The sequence below is a fragment of the Bos javanicus genome, chromosome 6 (assembly GCF_032452875.1).
Source record: "Bos javanicus breed banteng chromosome 6, ARS-OSU_banteng_1.0, whole genome shotgun sequence".
NCBI classification, from domain to species: Eukaryota; Metazoa; Chordata; class Mammalia; order Artiodactyla; family Bovidae; genus Bos; species Bos javanicus.
In genome coordinates this window covers 101,370,045-101,396,142 of record NC_083873.1, presented here as the reverse complement: position 1 = coordinate 101,396,142, position 26,098 = coordinate 101,370,045, and the positions used below count along the sequence as shown (strand labels likewise).

Sequence of the window (26,098 nt, the reverse complement as noted above, 5' to 3'; positions counted from 1 at the left end):
CTCCTGGAGCAACTTAGTATATGATATTTATTTTTCTCTTTCTGACTTCACTCTGTTTGATGCTAAGTCTATCTGCGCTGTGCTTTACTTTAGAATTTAAAAAGATTTGGCTGTGCAAAATAGGATGTGTGCTAATTGTGCCTGCAGCAAGAGGCTAGTAAGAGGAATCTGTCCTGCAAACCCGAGGTGGAAAGAGGGTGTGAAGAAGACAAAGAACATGGCTTTAGTTTTGCGTGTGTGTGTGTGTGTGTGTGTGTGTGTGTGTGAAGTAGAGCAGTAGAAAGAAGAAGTTGGCAGGGACAGAGGAATGTATGGAAAAAAGAAATGGTGGTAAGCCTTATCTCTGGGGCTTTGTGTGACGATAAATAAATATGTTTCTACTAGGAGAGTTGGCTTGAAGCCCTGGGAAAAAACTGCTTCCTCTGTACTAATGTCTGCTTCAGAGTTTATGGTTAATTATTTTTACAAATCATTTCCCTCTTGCCCTCTTCACTCCAATTCAGTTGCTAAGTGACTGGAAGATAAAGTGACCTCTGAATTTATTCTTCTCATTACATTGTTAGATTTTTTTCCGCATCACTTAAGGGATGGATTTGTTCGTTGTAAGTTCAACACCTCTCAAAGATTCAAGTTGACATTTCACCTAATTAATAGCCCCTGTTGGCCTAGTTATTCTGGGGATGCATAATTAAGGCAATAATGCTACTTGTTCAGTGGAATTGGATTTTATTTTGCCTTTTAAATGGATTGCCCAAAGGTTTATTGCTTTTTCTGGCTTAAAGCATATTATTATGCCCATCTGTGTTAAAATAAACATCCTTAGAAAACTCCATCCTTAGAAAAATTTTTAAAAAGTACTCTAATATAGAAAATTTTGAACTCTGAGGATAAAAAAAAACCTATATATATATATGTACAGTATTTTAATTTAATGGGAATTCATTAAAGGCACTAATTTTTACCTTTTATCTTTGAATTGTTCACTTTCATACTTGGAGTCCTCTCTGTAGCACCTGACAGAGTGGATACTGGATATATACATATATTCATTCACTTCATGTGCTAAGAATTCAAATTTTCCTTTTAAAGTGAAGTTAGTACAAAAATGGTTATACATATCATAAGTAATTCGGACTAAAAATCAAAATAAAACTACAAACATTTTGTCTATTTTTACTCTTTGGGGCTTGTAATCTGTATGTCTTATCCTCTGTGATGTGAAATGTTATTTACTTATCTAATCAAATGTATGTATAAAGATACATAGTTAACTCTTACTCTATAAAAAACATTCTGCTCCATGCTTTACAAATATTGTTAATGTGGAATCACTAAGGAAAAAAAATCATCTTTTCCCTTATCTGGGGCTTCCCTGGTGGCTCAGAAGGTAAGGAATCTGCCTGCAATGCAGGATTCAATCCCTGGGTCGGGAAGATGCCTTGGAGAAGGGAATGGCTGCCCACTCCAGTGTTCTTGCCTGGAGGATTCCATGGACAGAGGAGCATGGCAGGCTGCAGTCCATGGAATTTCAAAGAGTCAGACACAACTTTCTTTTCCCTTTACCTCGGGTACCTATTTAGGAAAAAAGACCACATGTAATTCACATGTGTACACACACACAAACCTACAAATGACTGTGGGTGAATGGAGCATGCAGATGTCAGATGCTGAGTTTTCTGTGAATATGATCATGTCTGTGGTGGTGGGAGATACCCAGGGTTTCTTGCAGTAACAGAGGAGCCGAACTTTATACTTCTTGATATTTAGATGGAAAATGTCATGACAAAAAAGATATAACCAGGCAAAAATATAGTAGTTTCGATCTCACGCCTAGACAAAATAAGTTTTGTGATAATGAGATCTGAAATGGAGGTGTCTGTTAAACCCACTAGAAGCAATTCAAGAAACATTTTATTAGATTTATAAATTATAAGGATGATAAAAATCTTGTTTCTCTGTGTTAATGTAATTGTATACGGGATATTCTAGAAAAATAAGTAAAACACTTGTGTCTGGATGCAAACCCCATATACATGAATTTTAGGAGCATTTAGAAGAGGAAAAAAAATCAGTTGGTCAGAGGCTATTTTTGTTGTTGTTTAGCCGGGTCCAACTCTTTTGCGACCCTATGGGCTTTAGCCCGCCAGGCTCCTCCATCCACGGAATTCTCCAGGCAAGAATACTGGAGGGAGTTGCCATTTCCTTCTCCAGGGGCTCTTCCCCACCCAGGGATCAAACCCACATCTCCTGCATTGGTAGGTGTGTTGTTTACCATTGAGCCATCTCAGAAGCCTCAGAGGCCATCACTGGTATATTTAAAATGTTTGCCAGCCAACATTTTGAGGAATCTTAACCTGTGTTTACTGCATAGCGTTTGGGACATTCGGATTAGAGTCCTTATTGCCTCACTGATGACGTATATGAATTTGGAAGATTTACTAACTGTTTACCATTAGGCCTCAAGTTTCTAATCTGTGAAAAGAAGTTGCTTAGATGTTTGCTGTGTTTTATTTCACTTAAAAGCTTTGCATCTGTTATTTTACCATATCCTGTAATAACATTTTTCCTTATTAAAAAGAGGTAGTCTTCATTGTAGAAACTGGAAAATACATAAAAGCACAAAGCACATTTCTAGCTCTGTAAAATTATATTCATATCTATCCATATCCATTTAGTTTTTACAAGATTGAACTTGTTTTTCTGTTTAGTCACCAAATAGTGTCTGACTTTCTGCGACCCCATGGACTGTAGCCCACCAGCTTCCTCTGTTCATGGGATTTCCGAGGCAGGATTACTGGAGTGGGTTGCCTTTTCCTCCTACAGGGGATCTTCCCCACCCAGGAACTGAACCTTTGTCTCCAGCATTGGCAGGAGTATTATTTACCACTGGTTCACCAGGGATGCCCAAAAGACTGAGGACATATTGTAATATATTTCTGTTATGTTTTTCCACTTTATAATATATTGTGAACATTCATCCATCTTATAATTTATAAATGCTTAAATGGAATTATGATATATGGTTTTACAGTAATTATTAATCCATTTTACTGAACACTTTATTTTGCAATTATTTTACTATATATAGTGCTGTGGTGAACATTCTTAGATGTTTGTAAGATATTTGATTATATCTTTAGCACAAATTCTTAGGTACAGAATTACTTGTCTTAAATGCATTTTTAAGCAATTGAATACCTGTTGTCAACTGCCCCCTTAGTGCATGGATATTTATTTGCAACACCTATTGATTCACTCAACAAGTATTTATTTAGTGCATATTTTATATTGGGTAAACATGAGTGAAGTATTGAGCAAAATGAATGTTTGGGGGGAGGAGAGCAGGGTACGTCTGTTTCTCTGCATTTAATATTGTTTCATCAAAAAAAATTCCTCAATTTGGTGAGTAAAGAGTGAAAAGTGAAAGTGTTAGTCACTGAGTTTGTGTCTGACTTTTTGAGACCCCATGGACTTCAGCTCCTCTATCCACGAGATTCTCCAGGCAAGAATACTGGAGTGGATAAACATTGCTTTTTACCAGGGGATTTTCCCAACCCAGAAATTGAACCTGGGTCTCCTGCTTTGTAGGCAGATTATTTGCAATCTGAGCCACCAGGGAAGCCCTTGGTGAATAAATGCTATCTTATTTTTTATTTCTTCACTATGAAGATCGAAGCCCTTTAAAAAATTACTTTGGTAGCCATCTTTTGTATTGGGATTTTCTGTTGTACTGACCACTTTGCTTGGTGTCTGTATCTCTCTTTGGTAAAGGAGGAAGAATATCCCCAGTGTTATTTAGTTCTCTTTCAGCTGGTTGCCAATCATACTATGTCTCCTCATCAAAATTAGAATTTTTCTTATCAACATTAGAGCACTTTTCTTTCTATTATATGTTGGTGATAAACTGATCTCTTTTGTTTGTACGTTTTATTGTTCTTAATATGTTAGTTCTATAGTGTGTTTTAATTGGTTTATTTCTAAAACATCATTTTTCCTACCCACTTTATTTTATGCCCATCAGTCTTCCTTCAGTCCCATCATTATTTTCTGGGGATTCTGACTCTTATCTCTAATTGTTTTTAAGATTTTATCACTGTGTTGGCTCTTCTACAGTTGGTCATGATATTTCTAGGCATGGATATATCCTTATCTATCCTGCTAAGTACTTCATTATGTTTTTCAGTTTTTAAGAATTAAATTCATGTTATTACTTCATTATTACTTCAGATATTGCCCCTTTGCATTTTCTGTTTATTTGCTTTGTTCTTTCTGGAACTCCCATTATATTTATTTTTGACCTTGTATTGCATATGTCTCTCAATCTTTCATATTTTTCATCTCTTTATTATTCTGTCACAAATTTCTGTGAATGTCCTACCAGTTCATTAGCTCAACTGTTTTAGTTTAACCTGTTTAATCTATAAGGCTTTTAATTTTAAAGCTACGTTTTTCACAATTTCTATTTAGTTCATTTTCAAATCTATCCATTTTTCCTTTTATCACATCACTAGCTTATTTCTTATCACATTTATTTTGACTCTTTAATTATTTTTCTCATTCCTACATATGGTCTTTCTGTTTTTTTCTGTCATGTCTGAAATTCTTGTGGTGTTGTAATATTTCTTTTATAGTATCTGACGATTCTCACTTGTGATGTTTGCTTTCCTCATGATATTTATAGAAAATATATGATTCATCTTTCAGGTTTTTTTTTTCTCTATCATTTTCGGTACCTGGTAACTTCCAGTGGTGTGTTAGTAGATGTTTAATTATAAGCTCTCTGAGAAAAAGTGCTCAGGTTTGTAGCATATCCCCAGCATAGCCAAGTTTAAAAAACTGAAGAAGTGTCATTGAGCATGGAGGTGGGAAGAGATGTGCACACTCAGATTTTGTAAGCTTATTAACTTCAACATCACTGGCAGTTTTCTTTTTTTACTATAAATTCAGCTGTCTGTTAATTTTTTGTTATATTTTACCCAGCACATGTAGAGCTTTATGACATGAGTTTCCGTTAGCTAACTTTACCGGGTTCCCAGGACTGGAAGCAATGCTGTTTGTCCAAAATTCAGAAAGCTCAACAAGGTTTGTGCATGTTATAGTTCTTGAGTTGTTGAATTCCACCATTTATACATCTTTTATTTGATATGTTCTATCTCTTAATACTCCACTCCATTTCTTCTTCATTTGCCTCTTTCCCCCATCTCTGGTTGCAAAACAGTCAGACACAACTTAGCGACTAAACAACAAAATACAACAACCCATCGCTTACATTTTGGTCTCTATTGCTTTACTTCTGCTAAATAAGCTTATCAGAGGACTTCTGTGGAAGGAATCATCTTGTTATATAAATAGTATTTTAAGAGATACTTAGCTTTTAGAGGCGGAGAAGGCAATGACACCCCACTCCAGTACTCTTGCCTGGAAAATCCCATGGATGGAGGAGCCTGGTAGGCTGCAGTCCGTGGGGTCACTAAGAGTCAGACACGACTGAGCGACTTCACTTTCACTTTTCACTTCCATGCATTGGAGAAGGAAATGGCAACCCACTCCAGTGTTCTTGCCTGGAGAATCCCAGGGACAGGGGAGCCTGGTGGGCTGCCGTCTATGGGGTCACACAGAGTCGGACACGACTGAAGTGACTTAGCAGCAGCAGCAGCAGCTTTTAGAGGTAGACAAGCACTGATTCCTTGAAAGGAGATAGCATATTTCCTGAAGTTAATCATGTTCTCCTAGATGTTTGTGGGAAGAGTGCTCTCATCAGAGGCAATCATTTTTGTAAATGGTGAGATGGTAAATATTTTAGACTTTGCAGGCCATATATTCCCTCCTACAATTACTCAGCTCTGCCACAATAGTGTAAAAGCAGCCTTAGATAATATGTAAATGAATCAATGGGCTGTGTTCCAATAAAACTTTATTTACAAGCAGGTAGTGAGTTGAATCCCAGGGACGGGGGAGCCTGGTGGGCTGCTGTCTATGGGGTCGCACAGAGTTGGACACGACTGAAGCGACTTAGCAGCAGCAGCAGCAGCAGCAGTGAGTTGAATTTGGTCCATGGACTACAGCTTGCTGAGTCCTGCTCTAAATGATAGTCCATGGATGTAAAGACTTAATAATATTTTAAAGTGAACATATAAACAGTTGTTAATAGAATTAAATTTAATTTCATTTTCTGTATCAGCACTTGGAAAGATAATTACTAGTTTTAAGATATAATTACTTTTTTTCTGCATATAGTTGGGAGAATTGTTTTGGGCATAGAAGAAGCAGTGTTTTGTAATTAACAGTGACTTTGTATTTAAATATTGTATATATGCTTGCAGGCTGTTAGTCATTTATAATAAATGAGAGATGTATGAAATACAAAAATTATTTACAATGAGTTTGTTGTGTACCAACTCACCTTGGCAACTGCTGGACCTTAGGCTATTTTTGGAATCAGTAGGTCATTTGGTCTTCCCCTCTATATATTGCATTTCAGTGACAAACCATGGGAGCCTGGAGCTGCCCAGAACAATTTGATTTTTTCATCTGCAAAGATTCTCAAGCTTCCTGTGGTTTAGCTGGCACATCTCACATACAAAAGAATTTAAGTATTGATCTAAGCTATTAAAACACATCATAGTTGCATTCTTTTATAGCAACTGCTGTGCACCAGTTTAGCCTAATGAATTCTCAAGTGTATCTCATTCATACAATTTGGCCTACTGTTCTGCTCAGAGTAGCCATTAACTCCTATAGGCATGTAATGAGGAGGAACTCAGTAGAGTACATGGCAAGAAATGAACATATGGGGGTTTTCCCAAAAGAACAACCAGTAATTGAAAGCACTAAACTCCCCCAGTTATCATCCCCTCCCTTTTCAAGCTATTCATAGATACCAAGATGCTCTCACTAATTCCATTGTAGACTAATGTCAGGATAATGCCCTGGCCATTTATGCTGTTTCTATGTAATGGTGCCAGATGTTCTCTACCATGCTATCAGGAAATATAATTACCAGACTAGCTTTCTGTAATTCACTAGAATTATCATACTGAGTGTCCTTTTTCTCTTAATGTCCCTTTGTAGAACCAGAAGCTTCTGCCTTGATTTAGTGACTTGGCCATAGGTGCAATTAATACATTTGGAATCTTTATAATGCGAATCAGGAAAGGTCAAGATACTTGCTTTTCATAGAAAGATTATTCATTCATTAAAAATGAAAATACATTGTTCATTTCAGGTGGGTGGGCTGGATGTTATTTCCCACATGTCCAGGTCAGCAGTACAGAACAAAAACATTCCTGCTTGCTAAGATTTCTGAGGTTGTCTTTGCTAGGCTCTTTCGTACTTTCACTACTGCAGACTCCTCATTACTAATTTGTTTGGATCAAATTTGTTGAAAATTCACAGGTCTCAATATGAGAAGATAGTGAAAATACTTAGATTTGTGGTAGAGAAGGAAAGAAGCTTTTTTCCTTTGATTCTTTTTTTATTCAATAAACATTTATTTGACGTTAACTATACACTACGAGTAGTGCTCTGTCCTGGTGTTGTGAGCGTGAATAGAACAGAATCATTTCCCCCAAAGGTCATAATATAGTATGGAGCAAACATATGAACAGTTACAGTATTACAAGATACTCATAATTAAAGTATGAACAAAGTGCTGTGAGAAGAAGGAAAAGACTGAGAGTGGCCGGGAGAACATTTCCCCATTTAATGCACTCTACGGGAAGGTCCCCTGGAGGAGGAAATGGCCACTAGCTCCAGTATTCGTGTCTGGAAAATCCCATGGACAGAGGAGCCTGTCAGGCTACAGTCCATAACGTCACAGAGTGGACATGACCGAGTGACTGAGCACGCACGCACACACGAGGTAGTGAAACAGCAAGGGAACAACCCCCTTTTTTTTTTCTGAAGTAGAACATTTTTAAAGTCTTTACTGAATTTGTTACAGTATTACTTCTGTTTTGTGTTTTGGGTTTTTGGCCTCAAGGCATGTGGGATCTTATCTCCCTGACCAAGGATGGAACCCACACCCCCTCCATTGGAAAGCGAAGTCTTAACCACTGGACCACCAGGAAATCTTGGAAAATCATCTTTTAAATGCTGAAAATGAGCATTTGGAAAATGGAAATGAAATAAAAATGTCATTTATAATAACATGAAAATATAAGAATAAAAGTGCTTAAAAATAAACTTAGAGGTGTGAAAGGACTACACACAGAATATATGATTAAATATAAAATACTTTTCTTTGTAAATTCTTAATTTCTTTAAAATAGAATGACTTACGCAAAGGAAAAATAATAGCAATGTGCTGTAGGGTTTATAAAATATGTATAAATAAAGCATATGATAACAGTATCTTAAAGGATTAGAGGTGAAAATTGAAGCATACCATTGTAAGTTTTTAAAACTACATGTTTGGAGTAGAATAATATTATTTGAATCTAATTTACTAAAAATTAAAAATGAAGATTGCAAACTCTAGAGCAACACTCATTAATAAAAGAAAAAGAAGTATAAATAATAACTTATTATGTAAAATAAAATGGGAAACAAACCAATACTCAATTCTTACAGAAAGGCTCTTCCAGAAAATTGGGATAAAAGAATAAATACAAAACTAATGACTTCCCAGGTGGCGCTAGTGGTAAAGAACCCGCCTGCCAATGCGGGAGACATAAAAGATGTGGTTTTGATCCCGGGGAAGATTCCCCTGGAGGAGGGCCTTACTACCCAGTCCAGTATTCTTGCCTGGAGAATTTCATGGACAGAGGAGACTGACAGGCTACAGTCTATAGACTCTCAGAGTTGAAACAGACTGAAACGACTTAGCACACACACATTCAAAACTAATTGTATGATGATGGACTTAATGTTCATAATTTAAATGAAAATGGATATGTGGATCTGTTAAAAGGCAGAGATTATCAGCAAGTCATCACTTCTATTCAATGTTGTTTCAAAGGCAGGACAATTAGCTGAAAAAAATAAAAGGCATACTGGAAAGGAAAAAGCAAAAACTGTCTTCACTGAAGACATTTTTGTGTGTAAAGAAACTCCTAAACTATCAGCAAAATATTTACTAGATTTAGGTGACTCAGACAGGAAAGAATTCACCTGCAATGCAGAAGACCTGAGTTCAATCTGTTGATCAAGATGATCCCCTGGAGAAGGGAAATGGCAACCCACTCCAGTATTCTTGCCTGGAGAATCCATGGACAGAGGAGCCTGGCAGGCTACAGTGTGTGGGGTACTGAAGAGTTGGACACGACCAAGTGACTAACACACACATAATAAGTGAATTTAGCAAGCTTCTAAATATAAGGTCACTTACAAAAATTGACTATTTTTAGAAATGAGTGTTTAGGAAGTGAAAATGAAAATGTCATTTATAATTGCATCAAAAATATAAATGTTTAAGAGTAAACTTAAAAAACGTATAAGGTATATTTATATACTGTAAACTGCAAAACATTACCAAGATAAATTAGAGAGTACTCAAGTAAATGGACAAATATACTATGATTGTGGTGGATAGAACACTCAACTTTAAGATATCTGTTCTTCCCAATGCAATCCAAAACAACATTTTAGAAGGTTTTCTTTTTTAACTTATTAATATTTTGAAACACTAGGCTGATTTTAAAATTAATGTGGAAATGCAGAGACCTCGACTAGTCTCCCAAATAAAAACAAAATTTTGAAGTATTTACCTAATTTTAAGACTATTATAAATCTACAGTAATCAAGACAGGATGGTATTGGGTTAAAGATAGACAACAGATAAATGGAATAGAATGGAGTGCTGAAATAGACTTACACTGGTGCAGTCAATTGAACGAAGACAGCAGACAACTCAATATGGAAAGGAAAGTCTTTTCACCAAGAATGTTTGAGCCGCTGGGTATCATTAAGGAAATAAAAGTGAATCTCAACATATACATCATAGCATGAATTGAAATTTATTGGAGAGGTATCACAGACCTAAAAATAAAAATAACAATGTCAAGCTTCATGAAGAAAATGTGCAGGAAAATCCTAATGAACTTGGGGTGGGCAAAGAGCCCTAACAAAATCAAGAAAACACTAATAATTAAAGGAAAAAAATTGTAAAATAAATTTCATAAAATTATTATTCACTGAAAAACAACATTAGTAACCTGAATATGTAAGCTACAGACTGAAAGAAAATATTCATAATACATGTAAGTAATAGTAAACTTTTACCTGAAATAGAGAATTTCTGAAATTTCTATAAAAAGACAACCCCCTTCCCCTATTTACAGTCTCACCAAATGGACAAAGTACTTGAAAAGGCACTTCACCAAATAAAATAAATAAATGGCCAATAAACACATGGAAAAGTTGTTAACACTATTAGTCATCAGGGAAGTAAAAAAATAAAACTATAATGAAATATTACTAAATACTGACTAAAATTTAGAAAACTGATAACTCCAATTGTTGGCAAGGATGTGAAGCAACTGAATTTTTATGCATTGCTACAGTGGGTAGCCAATGTGTCTAACAGTTTTTAATAAGTTAAATATATCCTTATCCAATGACCCAACAATTCCCTCTTTAGATATTTTCCCCAAAGAAATGAAAACATATTTGTGCAAAAATACATGTACATAAATGTTCATGCAACATTATTGATATCCAAAAATTAGAAACACCTCTAATGTCTAAAAGCAGAATAGATAAATTAACTGATACATTTTACTCAGCAATAAATAGAACTATTATTGATATTTATGCCAACATAGATACATTTAAAAGCATTTTGCTGAACAAAAGAAGCCCAATCAAAGAAAAAAGAAACTACATACTGTAGGATTTCTTTTCATTTGTTTAAAATGTTTATGATATTGTGTCACCTGGATGTTTGTTTCTTTGAACAACCATTTCATTGCTTTGTACTCAATGAATGTACCATAGTTTATTCATTGGTCTTTCTATGATTATTTGTTTTTTCCTAGTATTAGTTTTTATTATTTATTTTACCATTACAAAAGTATTCTCATGAACTGCCTTTTATGTGTATCCTGGTAGCAAAACACAAGAGTGTCTCTGGAAATATGTATAGAAATAGAATTGCTGGGTGGTAAATGGCAACCCACTCCAGTGTTCTTGCCTGGAGAATCCCAGGGACGGGGGAGCCTGGTGGGCTGCCGTCTATGGGGTCGCACAGAGTCGGACACGACTGAAGCGACTTAGCAGCAGCAGCAGCAGGGTATGCAGAAGTTTATTTCCTAGTGCTATTTTGCCCCTGAATTTGGTTATTCTAACTGCCAGTTGTGTATAACTATGAGCAGTGTATAAACATCCCCATCTGAGCAACTGCTTTGTAAAAACTGAACATTATCATACTTTTCAGTTTTTATCAATTTGATAGGTATAAAATAGTATCTCAGTGTGGCTTAAAATTACACATATATTTATGAAAGCTTTTATATTTCTTTTTCTATGAAATGTAGTCCATTTTTTATTGTCCATTCTTCTTGTGGATTCTCTGCCTTTTTATTCTCATATTTTAGGGGCTCTTTATAGATTCTGGATGAATCTTCCTCTGGTTATGTGTCTGTCAAATATCTTTTCTGAATTTATGGCCTACTTTTTTTTACCCTGTCACATTTTTTCATAAACAGAAATGATTCATTTTAAGTAGTCTGTTTTGTCAACAGTTTCCTTTATAAGGTAGCAACTTACATGTTTGTTTTTTTTAAATTTTATTTCAATTGGAGGGTAATTACTTTACAGTAGTGTGATGGTTTCTGCCATACATCAACATGAATCAGCCACAGGTATACACATATGCCCTCCCTCTTGAACTTCCCTCCCAACTCCCACCAACTTGCATATTATTTATGATGTATTTTTCAGATATTCAACTACATTTCCTTCCATATTATTTAAAGTTTGGGCTTTCTTGAACAATTTTATCCATCTGGAATTGTGTTTTGTATACAATGTGAGGTAGAGATTGTGAAGAACTTTTAACAGTCTAAGATGTTACTCTGCCTGCAAGCTAACAAAGTAGCCTGCCAGAGGATGCTGGGGCAGAAGAAACGCAGTTCCCGAGTCAGGTGAAAAGTTCTTTACTACTCACATTAATAGCAGGAGCTACAGTGTCAGAATTCACGCCAGTTTCTCAAACCCAGTTCCCATAGGGTGACTCAAGGAAGGTCAGATGACTACCACACAAACAGTGAGTTGTGTTACAGAAGAGGGTCTCTTGTAGTGGGAGGTTAGCACGCCTTACCTTTAACCTAGAGGGGCACCTTGTCTATATTATACTGGATAATAGATAGTAATAAAACCTGCCTTATACTCCAGAGAGTGGCATCTTTCCCTTCCAAGGCTGTTTTTTCTTATAACTATCCTTGAGAACATAGTCTGGAATAAAGGCAGCCAGCGCCTCTGCCTGTAAGACTTGCACAAATACGAGAAGCAACTGTCTCTTAGCAAAGGGTGTATGTCCTTTTCCCCTTGCCCCAGTATTCATGACTAATTGTCTCTGCATGGTTTAATGCAAAGTTTCATCTTTTCCCAGGTATCTTTAATATAATCAGGTTTAAACATCTACATTAACATAACATTATCTGTTTGATTCCATGTATGTAAGCATCTGCTTCTGGGCTCTCTGATCTATTAGTCAGGCTTCTCTGATAGCTCAGCTGGTAAAGAATCCACCTGCAATGCAGGAGACCTGGGTTCGATTCCTGGGTTAGGAAGATCCTCTGGAGAAGGGTTAGGCTTACCCACTCCACTATTCTTGGGCTTCCCTGGTTGGCTCAGCTGACAAAGAATCCGCCCACAATATAGGTGACCCCTGTTCCATTCCTGGTTTGGGAAGATCCTCTGGAGAAGGGAACAACTACCCACTCCAGTAATCTGGCCTGGAGAATTCCATGGATTGTATAGCCCATGGGATGCCAAAGAGTCGGACAAAACTGAGACTTTCACTTCCACTTTCACTTTCTTTCCCTGGTGGCCCAAATGTTAAAGAATCTGCCTGCAGTGCAGGAGGCCCCAGTTCGATCTCTGGGTCGGGTAAATCCCCCGGAGAAGAGAATGGCTACCCACTCCGGTATTCTTGCCTGGAGAACCCCATGGACAGAGGAGCCTGGTGGGCTACAGTCCATGGAGCCACAAAGAGTCGGACATGAATGAGCAACTCTCTCGGCATCAATACCATGTAGCTTTACATACTACAGCTTTATATTAAATCTTGTCTGGTAGAGCAATTCTCTCCCAACCCCCTCAAATATCCACCTTGTTCTTCAGAAATGTCTTATATATTCTACTCCTGCCATTCTTTTTTTGTATTTAAAAAATCTACACACATTCCAATGTAAAAAATATATATGTGTGTATATATTTGCAATTCTGAACTTCTGGAATTATTTTGCTTGTTCCCGAGTTTTGTTTGGAACTTCTTGTAGTAAATGTTATGCAGGTGTTTCCAGTGTGACTACCCGTCACAGATCAGCTCCAAGCTTCGGCTTCTTGCCTGCTGCCCTTTAAAAGCTAAGGTTCTGATCTTCAGACATCAGCAGATGGTCTGCGCACAAGTGACGGGTTCAGCTCATTTACTTCTCCGCATGGATCCTTTCACTTTGTTTTCAGTCTCGCAGAATTCTTCTTACCCTTTTTTCTTTTTGAGCAGCTCAGCTATGCATTTTAAAAATATTTTGTCTCTTTCATCTAACCTTTTTAACACTTTTTGCACTGAAAGTGGTTTTCAGGATATCTTGCCATTCATATTGCCTGAAACAGAAGTCTTTGTCAATAGTGGCTTTAAAATTGTTTAATCACAGAATTGTATCTTTTGCATAATAAATATTCAATCAAGTGTGTTCAATTGAACTGAATAAGATTTCAGTTGGATTTTTCTGATGCTGCCTCATCATTTCCAAATAACCAATACCTGATTTGGCACTTCCACCTCTAGATTATTATCCTCTCCTTAAAACTTTAGGAGTTTTAAGAAACATACAGAAAATAATATACTTGAAATCTTTTCTTACCACCACGATTAAACACATGTTAATATAGTATCTTTTTTACTCTATGGTTAGATAACAAAGCAATTTATATTATTTTATGTACTTCAAAATTTTACATTAATAATGATATTGATACTTTTTTGAAAGATACTTTTTCCCCATTCAGCATCATGTTTGAAATGTTTATCTATGCTGATACCCTAAGCTCTGATTCAATTACTCCAAGTCCTGTCTGTAATTTTATTATAAATTAAGTTTTTTTTGAGTGTGTGCTCAGTTGCTTCAGTCCCGTCTGACTCTTTGCGACCGTATGGACTATCGCCCACTAGGTTCTCCTGTCCATGGGCTTATCTAGGTAAAAAAACTGGAATGGGTTGTCTTTTCCTTCTCCAGGGGATCTTCTGGACCCAGAAACTGAACCAGAGTCTCCTGCCTCTTCTGCATTGCAGGCGGATTCTCTACTGCTGAACCACCGGGGAAGCCCTTAATTCTACAATAAATATTCTTATATATATCTTCTTGAACATATATTTGATATTTTTAAGAATTAGATGCCTACAACTGAAAGTGCTCTGTGATAAGATGTACTTAACTTTGACCCCATGGACTATAGCCTACCAGGCTCCTCTGTCCATGGGATTCTCCAGCTAAGAATGCTGGAGCGGGTTGGCCATTCATTTCTCCAGGGGAATCTTCCTGACCCAAGGTTCTAACCTGGGTCTCCTGCATTGCAGGCAGATTCTTTACCATCTGAGCCATCAGGAAAGCCCAGAACTGAAAGTGCTCTGTGATAGGATGTAATTAACTTTAACATATGAGGTATATTCAGTTTCTTATATCTAGTCTTCATGATTGTGATGACATCCATCAGGATAGATGATAAGACCTTTTTTACCTTATTTCATTTAATATTTGCAGTTTGTTAAAAGTACCTAGCACTGGTCTGAAAAGGATTATGCCAAATATATGTTGTGCATGACACCTTGTGTATAATTCAAATTATACTAAAGTTTATAACTATTAAATAATGAATGATTAGGTGAGTTAGCAATTCATGCCCCCTTTTTTTCTGTAGGTATTTATGAGCCTCCATTTATTGTACTACTGCAGTGAACCAACCTTGGATGTGAAAATTGCCTTTTGTCAGGTGTGTGTTCCTTACAGGTAAAACAAGGTACAGTATATTCCCTTGTATTTCCATTTTGCCATTTCATCTTGCACGTTTCACACTAAAGTTAGTGTTTATGTAGAATTAAAAGTAGCCTAGGGAGTAGAATTGGATGCCTAGATTTTTTTCCCCCAGTTCATTTATCTTAGAATAGGAATGAAGAGAATTCTTTTTAATATTGCAAATATTGTACTTAATCACAGTATAAAGTGATTTCTTACTATATTTAACAGCATTAATATGTCTTTTTCAAATCCTTAAAATGTGGCTTAAATAATCAAAATAGCTGAAATAGATATCATTTTTGATCCCAGGACTGATGAGCCCCAAGTGCAGAGTCTCCAGGACTCAGATGTAACAGTGTGTAGGCAGTGCTTGGTTTGGCTTCCCTGGTGGCACTAGTGGTAAAGAATCCCCCTGCCAATGCAGACAACGCAGGAGACAGGGTTTTGGTTCCTGAGTTGGGAAGATCCCCTGGAGAAGGGAATGGCAACCCACTCCAGTATTCTTGCCTGGAAAATTCCATGGAAAGAGGAGCCTCGTGGGCTACAATCCATGAGGCCGCAAAGAGTCAGACACAACTGAGCATGCACACACAGCCCTTAGTTCGTTTTTCAATGCCCTGTTCTAGCCAGGAGTTGGGAACAAATAAGACTAGCAGCAATGTGACAAATAAAGGTATCGCTAACCTACTAGTGACGAGGTAGTGTACATGGACAATAGAAGGTCTGCACTCTTGTATTCATACAAATGATATTCTTAAGAAAAAGTCTACTTGAGGTGCTCGTACCTCCTCTAAGTATGTTTAGGTCATTCTGACTTAAGACTGTGGTCATTGTATCATTAACAGAGCTCAGTTTTACACTAGGGGATTGTTATGTGGCTGGTAAATTTTATAGTAGCTCTAATCGTACTCCAAGCAGAGAGCACTTCCATTTTTTCTGTAATGATTTTTGCTGTATTTTCTCATCGAGATGGGTTATATACACAGAATGACATATGTCCCTTGAGATGAGGTTTAAAAAATAACTCAAAATAATATTATTTTAATACAATATTTTCTAATTCTAGAAGTAACATGCTTACTATAGAAAATATAGAAAAGTACAAAGAAAACAAAACACTGGTAAATCTACTCTCTACGCTGAGCATAGTTAGAATTTCTATGGAAAAATAAAATGTATTATGTTCTATGAATAGGATTTACTGATCTATTTTATCTTCCTGGCCTCTAAATTGTTGTAGTGCCACAAACTTCCAGGCTTTCAGATGATTTCTCTAATAAGAACTCTGGATCTGGAGTGAAGTAGGTCAGAAAGAGAAAAACCAATACACTGTATTAACATATATATATATATATATATATATATATATATATATATATATATATACGGAATTTAGAGAGACAGTAATGACGATCGTATATGCAAGGCAGCAAAAGAGGCACAGATGTAAAGAACAGACTTTTGGAATATGTGGGAGAAGATGAGGGTGGGATGATTTGAGAGAATAGCATTGAAACATGTATATTACTATATGTAAAATAGATGACCAGTGCAAGTTCCATGCGTGAAGCAGAGCACTCAGAGCTGGTGCTCTGGGACAACCCAGGGGGATGAGGTAGGGAGGGAGGTGGAAGAACGGTTCAGGATGGGGGGAAACATGTGCACTCATGACTGATTCATGTCAATGTATGGCAAAAACCACCACAATATTATAAAGTAATTATCCTCTTTTAATTAAAATTAAAATTAAAACAAAACAAAACAAAACAAAAGCTCTGAATCTGAACACCCTGGGTTAGAAATTCTAAATCTGCCACTTAGCAATTTACTTGTGAGCTTGGGCAAGTTAGTTAACCTTACTGTGCTTCGGTTAATTAGTAAAAAGGGAAAAGGTAATAGGTTTATAAGAAACAAGTGAGTTCATACTTGCAGAGCACTGAGAATATGTTTTTGTTAAGTAGTTAACTAAATCTTCACTAAATTCATGCTCTCTCTTGTGGGGCTCTCATTTGAACTCTAGTGTTTTAAATATTATCGATATCATGAATACTCCCCAGTTATACCTCTAGCAAAAGCTTTCCCTGAAACTTGGCTCATATACCCAATTGCTTGTTCTACATCTCAGCTCAAATGTCTAATAGGTGTAGCAAATGACACATATACCAAACCAAATACTTGATCTTTCTGTCAAGATTGCTCTGCTCTAATTCAGTAAATGCTAACCCCTCTTTCCAGTTTCTTAGAACAAAATCTTCAGAATAAGCTTTTGGACAACACTTTGCATCCAATCTGTCAGTAAATTCTGTTGGCTCCCCTTTAAAAGTATATCTAGAATCTTACCAATTTCTCCATTACCACTCTGATCCATTCTGATGGTAAGACTAGAGATCTCTTCAAGAAAATTAGAGATACCAAGGGAACATTTCATGCAAAGATGGGCTCAATAAAGGACAGGAATGGTATGGACCTAACAGAAGCAGAAGATATTAAGAAGAGGTGGCAAGAATACACAGAAGAACTGTACAAAAAAGATCTTCACGAACAAAAGATAATCACGATGGTGTGATCACTCACCTAGAGCCAGACATCCTGGAATGCGAAGTCAAGTGGGCGTTAGGAAGCTTCACTACGAACAAAGCTAGTGGAATTCCAATTGAGCTATTTCAAATCCTGAAAGATGATGCTGTGAAAGTACTACACTCAATATGCCAACAAATTTGGAAAACTCAGCGGTGGCCACAGGACTGGAAAAGGTCAGTTTTCATTCCAATCCCAAAGAAAGGCAATGCCAAAGAATGCTCAAACTACTGCACAATTGCACTCATCTCACACGCTAGTAAAGTAATGCTTAAAATTCTCCAAGCCAGGCTTCAGCAATATGTGAACTGTGAACTTCCAGATGTTCAAGCTGGTTTTAGAAAAGGCAGAAGAACCAGAGATCAAATTGCCAACATCCGCTGGATCATCGAAAAAGAGAGTTCCAGAAAAACATCTATTTCTGCTTTATTGACATGCCAAAGCCTTTGACTGTGTGGATCACAATAAACTGTGGACAATTCTGAAAGAGATGGAAATAGCAGACCATCTGACCTGCCTCTTGAGAAACCTGTATGCAGGTCAGGAAGCAACAGTTAGAACTGGACATGGAACAACAGACTGGTTCCAAATAGGAAAAGAAGTACATCAAGGCTGTATATTGTCACCTTGCTTATTTAACTTATATGCAGAGTACATCATGAGAAACGCTGGGTTGGAGGAAGCACAAGCTGGAATCAAGATTGCCGGGAGGAATATCAATAACCTCAGATATACAGATGACACCACCCATCAATGTGGTGAAAGTGAAGAACTAAAAAGCCTCTTGATGAAAGTGAAAGAGGAGAGTGAAAAAGTTGGTTTAAAGCTCAACATTCAGAAAACTAAGATCATGACATCTGGTCCCATCACTTCATGGCAAATAGATGGATAAACAGTGGAAACAGTGGCTGACTTTATTTTTGGGGGCTCCAAAATCACTGAAGATGATAACTGTAGCCATGAAATTAAAAGAGGCTTACTCCTTGGAAGGAAAGTTATGACCAACATAGACAGCATATTAAAAAGCAGAGACATTACTTTGCCAACAAAGGTCCATCTAGTCAAGGCTATGGTTTTTCCAGTAGTCTTGTATGGGTGTGAGAGTTGGACTATAAAGAAAGCTGAGCACCGAAGAATTGATGCTTTTGAACTGTGGTGTTGGAGAAGACTCTTGAGAGTCCCTTGGACTGCAAGGAGATCCAACCAGTCCATTCTAAAGGAGATCAGTCCTGGGTGTTCATTGGAAGGACTGATGTTGAAGCTGAAACTCCAATACTTTGGTCACGTGTTGCAAAGAGCTGACTCATTTGAAAAGACTCTGATGCTGGGAAAGATTGAAGGTGGAGGGAGAAGGGGACAACAGAGGATGAGATGATTGGATGGCATCACCAACTCAATGGACATGAGTTTGGATAAACTCTGGGAGTTGGTGACGGACAGGGAGGCCTGGCGTGCTGCGGTTCATGGGGTCGCAAAGAGTCAGACACTACTGAGCTACTGAACTGAACTGAGCTGATTCTGATCCAAGCCTGGGTTATTGCGGGAGCTTAAGGGGTTTACTCTCAAAACTTCATCAAGAGATATTTTTGAAAAATATAAGGGAGATCACGTCACTCCTTGATTAAAAAGAAAACAAATGAAACAGAAAAACCATTCGGTCAGTGAGATGTCTTCCCACCTCACTAATGGTAAAAATTCTTTAATACCTAAGCCTTTGCCTTGGGTATTGCCACCTAGACACGCTTCCTTAAAATACTCTTCCACTTGTCTCACTCATTCACTACCTTTAGAACTTGGCTCAAATATTCATTTGTAGAGGAGTCTTTCCTGCTTATCTATCTAAAATTGCCCCTTCCTACTCCACACTGCCTATCTCACACTTCCTACCCAACCTCTTTGTCTTTCTATTTTGTCCCCTCCATGACAGCTTTTAATATATGTGACTGGCATGTTGTTTCTCTCTGCTGGAATACATTTTTCACTTGGGCATGGAAGTTTTTCAGTGATGTGCTGTGAGCTCCCACAGGCTGACAAGGCTCACAAGCGTTGAGCGTGCACACCTTTCCCTGCTCTAAGTTCAGTGATATTGGGCTGGTAGATCTGTCATGATAGGAATATGTACATTATGTAAATAAACAAATCGTGCAGATAAGTCCTCTTCCCTCCCCCAGCCCTAGCCAGTTGTTGAATAATTAGCAGCACATAGTTGGGATTTTGTCTCCTCTGCACACAGCTGTGTTGTAGTACTAACAATAATATCTGAGAGGGTGGGCTCTCACCAAATATTTGCATAATGAATGAATGAATGATACATGTTTGGTTAATGCAGTCAATTGCAGCTGTGATAGTGCCCTGGTGGAAAACGAGCAGGCCTGAATTTCTGATTAGAATCTCTGGACCATTTGCAAGCTTTATGATTGTAAGCCATTTCCTTAGTGTCCATGATCCTAGTCATTTACCATGGGCATTAGCCCTTAAGAACCAAACCAAAAACAAACAAAAAATGTTTATTTTTTACATATTTTGAGATTAATCTGAATTTAAGAAATTATAAAAAAAAATCTTAAAACTTCAGCTATTATTTTTAATCCAAAAAGTTTCTGTGTAGGTTGAAGTTATTTTTAAATCATCTCCCCAAATTTGGGTACAGATTCAGAGTGTCTATTTCTAGGAAGAGTTCTTAAAGAGTTTAAAGCAAAGGAATAAAGAGAAGAAATGAAGCATGAACTTTTTTAATGGCTCTGATTTTTTTTTTTTTTTTGCTTACTGTAAACTTTTAATACCTAGAAAATACACATGTGTATTCTATAACTTAACAAACCCTAAAAATATAATAGCAAGCAGAATATTTCTAGCTGTGACTCAGAGTGCTTAATTTACTTTCCATGGAGAATTTTAATTTGATGATGTTTATTTTTTCTTTCCTGTAGCTGTGTGCCTCATTTACTATTCTAGCAATTTAAAGAAAATGGTGTATTTATTTTCTCTAAATGAATACAGAATTTATTTATTTGAGTTTTATCTATTTATTTGCTTGAGTTGTCTTTCAAACTATGTGCTTTGGAAGCTTCTCATTTTATGAGACATCTCATGGATCCCTGGTATGCAGTGGCATTTAACACCATGTATAGTAGGGTTAGGTTGTTTCCAACTTCTTGTCTCACAGGTGGTATGTGAAGACCTTTAAGTAACTTGTCAACAATTAGGGATTGAGTATATCCAAAATGGAGGGCTTTCCTGGTGGCTCGGTGGTAGAAGAATCTGCCTACCAATGCAGGAGACATGGACTCCATCCCTAAGTGGGGAAGAGTCCCTGGAGAAGGAAATGACAATGCACTCCAGTATTCTTGCCTGGGAAATCTCATAGATAGAGGAGCCTGGCAGGCTACAGTTCATGGGGGTCACAAAAAGTCAGATGCAGCTTAGTGACTAAACAAGAATATCCAGAATCTAGGTCTCTTGAATCTTAATCTCTGGCTTTAAAAAGTTATATCATATTTCCAGGTTTTTCACTGTTATAAGAAAGAAATCACAGAAAATATAGAAAATAAAATTGCCCAGGTAGTTATTTATCAACAGTAAATATGTCAGTTAACTGTAGTAATAACCTTATTTCTTTGTTGAATTATTTGAAGAACATGAGATTCATTGAATTTTTTAGCTGCTCCTATTCATTTCATTTTTTTTTTTCTTTAAAAACATCAAGCCGCTTTTGCAGGCAGGAGGTTTCTTGCTCTATTATGGGGAGGAATTTGTCATAGATAATAAAAAAAAATCTTAAGTTTGCCCTTGTATAAATCATTTACAAAATATAGACCAACAGGGAATTGAAAGTGCCAGAACTCTTGATTCTCCAGAGATGTAGGTAAGCTAGATTCTTAGCCCTCTTTTCTCAATTGAATAGAAAAGTGAAGAACTGTTAAATTTCACTCTATGAATTAAGAAAAAATCTGTGAAAATTGCTGTTTTTGGAACTCTGATGTACTGAATAGATGAGTCATGGTTTTAACCAAGAAATATATGCACAGAGAGATAATGTATGTTGGAAACCGCATGCACATCCACTGGTGTCTACAGCATTTACCATATCCCAGTTTGTGTTACCATTGGTTGTACAGGTTTACGCTTTCCCAGCTCAATGGTGATGGCCTCTAGAGTAGGGCCAGGGTGTCCTCATCCTTGTCTTCCAAGCCCAGAATTCTACCTTAATTCAGGAAATGCTCAATAAGTGCTTTTTGAATAAAAGAGGGTAAATAAAAACTCAGAAAAGCACTAGTAGAGATTTGCTCACCTTTGAAAATCAAGTCAATTTCTCAACATCTTAACATCTTGATAAGCGCATTTCAGTTCAGTTCAGTCATTCAGTCGTGTCCGACTCTTTGCGACCCCGTGAACTCCAGCATGCCAGACCTCCCTGTCCATCACCAACTCCTGGAGTCCACCCAAACCCATGTCCATTGAGTTGGCGAAGCCATCCAACCATCTCATCCTCTGTCATCCCCTTCTCCTCCTGCCCTCAATCTTTCCCAGCATCAGGGTCTTTTCCAATGAGTCAGCTCTTCACATCAGATGGCTACAGTATTGGTTTCAGCTTCAACATCAGTCTTACCAATGAACATCCAGGACTGATCTCCTTTAGGATGGACTGGTTGGATCTCCTTGCAGTCCAAGAGACTCAAGAGTCTTCTCCAACACCACAGTTCAAAAGCATCAATTCTTCTGTGCTCAGCTTTCTTTATAGTCCAATCTCACATCCATACATGACTACAGGAAAAACCATAGCCTTGACTAGACGGACCTTTATTGACAAAGTAATGTCTCTGCTTTTGAATATACTGTCTATGTTGTTCATAACTTTCCTTCCAAGGAGTAAGCGTCTTTTAATTTCATGGCTGCAATCACCATCTGCAGTGATTTTGGAGCCCAGAAAAATAAAGTCAGCCACTGTTTCCACTGTTTCCCCATCTATTTGACATGAAGTGATGGGACTGGAATATATTTAATTTGTATTTTGGTTAATTTGTTAATCACAAGTGTTAATCTAACATTTATCTAAGAATTTATCAACTTATTGCCCTATCTTGTTATTGATGCTTGAGTTGGTTACAAATCATTTAAAATGATTTCTTGATTTTCAGAAAGGCTTAAGAGACAGGAGGTTCATGTTAGTGAGTCAACAGTTATGGGTTTATGTAACACTAGAAACAAAGAGACTGAGCTCAGTGATCTGCTTTTCTGCTGTGACACAGAAACTCAGATGATAAAGAATCTGCCTGCAATGCAGGAGACCCATGTTTGATCACTGGGTCAGGAAGATCCTCTGGAGAAGGGAATAGCTACCTACTCTAGTATTTCTTGCCTACAGAATTCCACAGACAGAGAAACCTGGAGGGCTACAGTCCATGGGGTTGTAAAGGGTCAGACACAACTAAGTGACTAACACACTTCTTTACTGAGTACCTCTAATGTGGACCTGTAACTTGTAGAAATTAGGGGTACAGGGTGGAAATGGTGACTCTCCTCAAAGAACACACCATCTAGTCTAAAGCGCAGTAGAGAGTAGCTTGGCTTAAAACATAAAGAAAACTTCTTTGACTTTGAGTTAAAACCTCAATGATAACTATGGGCTAAACGATAACAAGTCAGAGAAGGAAACACCTCAATACTTAACAGATGCTTACTATCTGTGAGGACTTCATTAAGACTTTATCTCATTTAATCTTTACAATGTCATTAACTACCCAGACTGAATTCAATTATGTTTTATTCTGGGGTTGGAAACCTGAGCCATTTTACTAGAATGTCTTTATCCAGTCTCGTCATGGAATTTTGACATCTTCTATTGATTATAACAGAATTTTAACTGAACTGAGTAGCGAATAGGACTCAGAACCAAAATACTATAATTAAATGCAAAGAAGCCTAAGATTCTATTGGTCACCAGTAGGAAAACAAAGAAGACTTTTATATAAATTCCAAAGGACAGTATTGATGTATAAGGTCTAAAATATTACTGGATAATGACACAAATAACAGTCTCTTTGTAGAGTTCTTAATGTCAAAATTGTTTTCAGTGTCTTCAGAAGTTAGTGTTTTTTGGTATAGCCCCTTGTTAGATATAATGGCCAAGACTGAGCATGCTGAATTTTCTAGTTAAAGCAATGCTTTTCTTAATAGATATAAAATATTACTAGATGACTAGGTAATTAAATTTTATTTTGCTACTCTAATGTCTGGATAACAAATGCACTATGTGTGTATATATAGTAATAATAATTTTCCTAGCCACAAATGGTGGCTGTTCTAAATAAACAAAAACTTAACTTTTAAACAGATTTCAAGAGTGACTTTTGTGTTACATTTAGGTCTTATACCTTGGGCAGCCTTTTTTTTTAGAGATTTATTAATTATTCCAGTTAGTAAGTAGATTCTGTTATGCTACTAAATATTATCTAACAAAAATGTATGCTATGCTATGCTACGTCGCTTCAGTCGTGTCCGACTCTGTGCGACCCCATAGACGGCAGCCCACCAGGCTCCCCTGTCCCTGGGATTCTCCAGGCAAGAACACTGGAGTGGGTTGCCATTTCCTTCTCCAATGCAGGAAAGAGAAAAGTGAAAGTGAAGTCGCTCAGTCATGTCCGACTCTTAGCGACCCCATGGACTGCAGCCTACCAGGCTCCTCTGTCCATGGATTTTCCAGGCAAGAGTACTGGAGTGGGGTGCCATTGCCTTCTCTGACAAAAATGTATAGATCCCACCTAAGACTTGGTTCTGTAATGATGAACTTCTCTATTGGTTTACGTGAGTATGTGTTTGGTTTGCTTGAAGCATGTGAAAGTTCAGGCTTGACTTCTTGTTGAATGATCTTAACCTGAATGTAAAGGTAGCTCAATATTATGAGAGCAATTATGGTTGAGGTAGTAATCAGATTAAAGCAAGTTATTGCTTATATCTGTCAAAATAATTGTGCTGTAAAAGATCCCAGAATTATCTGTGGTTTTCAGTGTTTGGTTAATAATGCTCTGTCAGTTCAGTTCAGTTCAGTCCAGTCACTCAGTCGTGTCCGACTCTTTGTGACCCCATGAACCGCAGCACGCCAGGCCTCCCTGTCCATCACCAACTCCCAGAGTTTACCCAAACTCATGTCCATTGAGTTGGTGATGCCATCCAACCATCTCATCCTCTGTCGTCTCCTTCTCCTCCTGCCCCCAATTTTTCTCAACATCAGGGTCTTTTCAAATGAGTCAGCTTTTTGCATCAGGTGGCCAAAATATTGGAGTTTCAGCTTCAACATCAGTCCTTCCAATGAACACCCAGGACTGATCTCCTTTAGAATGGACTGGTTGGATCTCCTTGCAGTCCAAGGGACTCTCAAGAGTCTTCTCCAACACCACAGTTCAAAAGCATCAATTCTTCGGCATTCAGCTTTCTTTATAGTCCAACTCTCACATCCATACATGACCACTGGGAAAACCATAGCCTTGACTAGATGGACCTTTGTTGACAAAGTAATGTCTCTGCTTTTGAATATGCTGTCTATGTTGGTCATAACTTTCCTTCCAAGGAGTAAGTGTCTTTCAATTTCATGGCTGCAGTCACCATCTGCAGTGATTTTGGAGCCCCCAAAATGAAGTCAGCCATTGTTTCCCCATCAATTTACCATGCAGTGATGTGCCCAGATGCCATGATCTTAGTTTTCTGAATGTTGAGCTTTAAGCCAACTTTTTCACTCTCCTCTTTCACTTTCATCAAGAGGCTCTTTTGTTCTTATTCACTTTCTGCCATAAAGGTGGTGTCGCCTGCATATCTGAGGTTATTGATATTTCTCCCGGCAATCTTGATTCCAGCTTGTGCTTCTTCCAGCCCAGCGTTTCTCATGATGTACTCTGCATATAAGTTAAATAAGCAGGGTGACAAGTACTCCTTTTCCTCTTTGGAACCAGTCTGTTGTTCCATGTCCAGTTCTAACTGTTGCTTCCTGACCTGCATACAGGTTTCTCAAGAGGCAGGTCAGGTGCTCTGGTATTCCCATCTCTTTCATAATTGTCCACAGTTTATTGTGATCCACACAGTCAAAGGCTCTGGCATAGTCAATAAAGCAGAAATAGATGTTTTTCTGGAACTCTCTTGCTTTTTCCACGATCCAGCGGATGTTGGCAATTTGATCTCTGGTTCCTCTGCCTTTTCTAAAACCAGCAGAACATCTGGAAGTTCACAGTTCATGTACTGCTGAAGCCTGGTGAGCATTACTTTAATGCTGTGTCAGAAAAGCACCAATTTGTGGATTCCACTTTAATCTATATAAGTGTTCCTAAGATATCAACTAATTAGTGGGTAGA

At 37.5% G+C, this 26,098-nt stretch overlaps 1 protein-coding gene across 12 annotated transcripts in view; it reads left to right on the top strand.

Moving 5' to 3' along the window:
• Window positions 1–26,098, top strand: part of MAPK10 (mitogen-activated protein kinase 10) — a 619,928-nt gene that overhangs the window by 415,318 nt on the left and 178,512 nt on the right. For 8 of the 12 annotated variants that reach the window (XM_061420724.1, XM_061420726.1, XM_061420723.1 and 5 more), the window contains one exon: window positions 15,082–15,153. The exons of 1 other annotated variant lie outside the window; for it this stretch is intronic. In XM_061420724.1, coding sequence (XP_061276708.1) covers window positions 15,088–15,153 — 66 coding nt within the window. In that variant the 5' untranslated portion in view covers window positions 15,082–15,087. Of the gene's footprint in view, window positions 1–15,081; window positions 15,181–26,098 lie in introns of those variants that run through there. 3 more of the 12 variants (XM_061420729.1, XM_061420727.1, XM_061420730.1) reach the window with 2 other exon arrangements.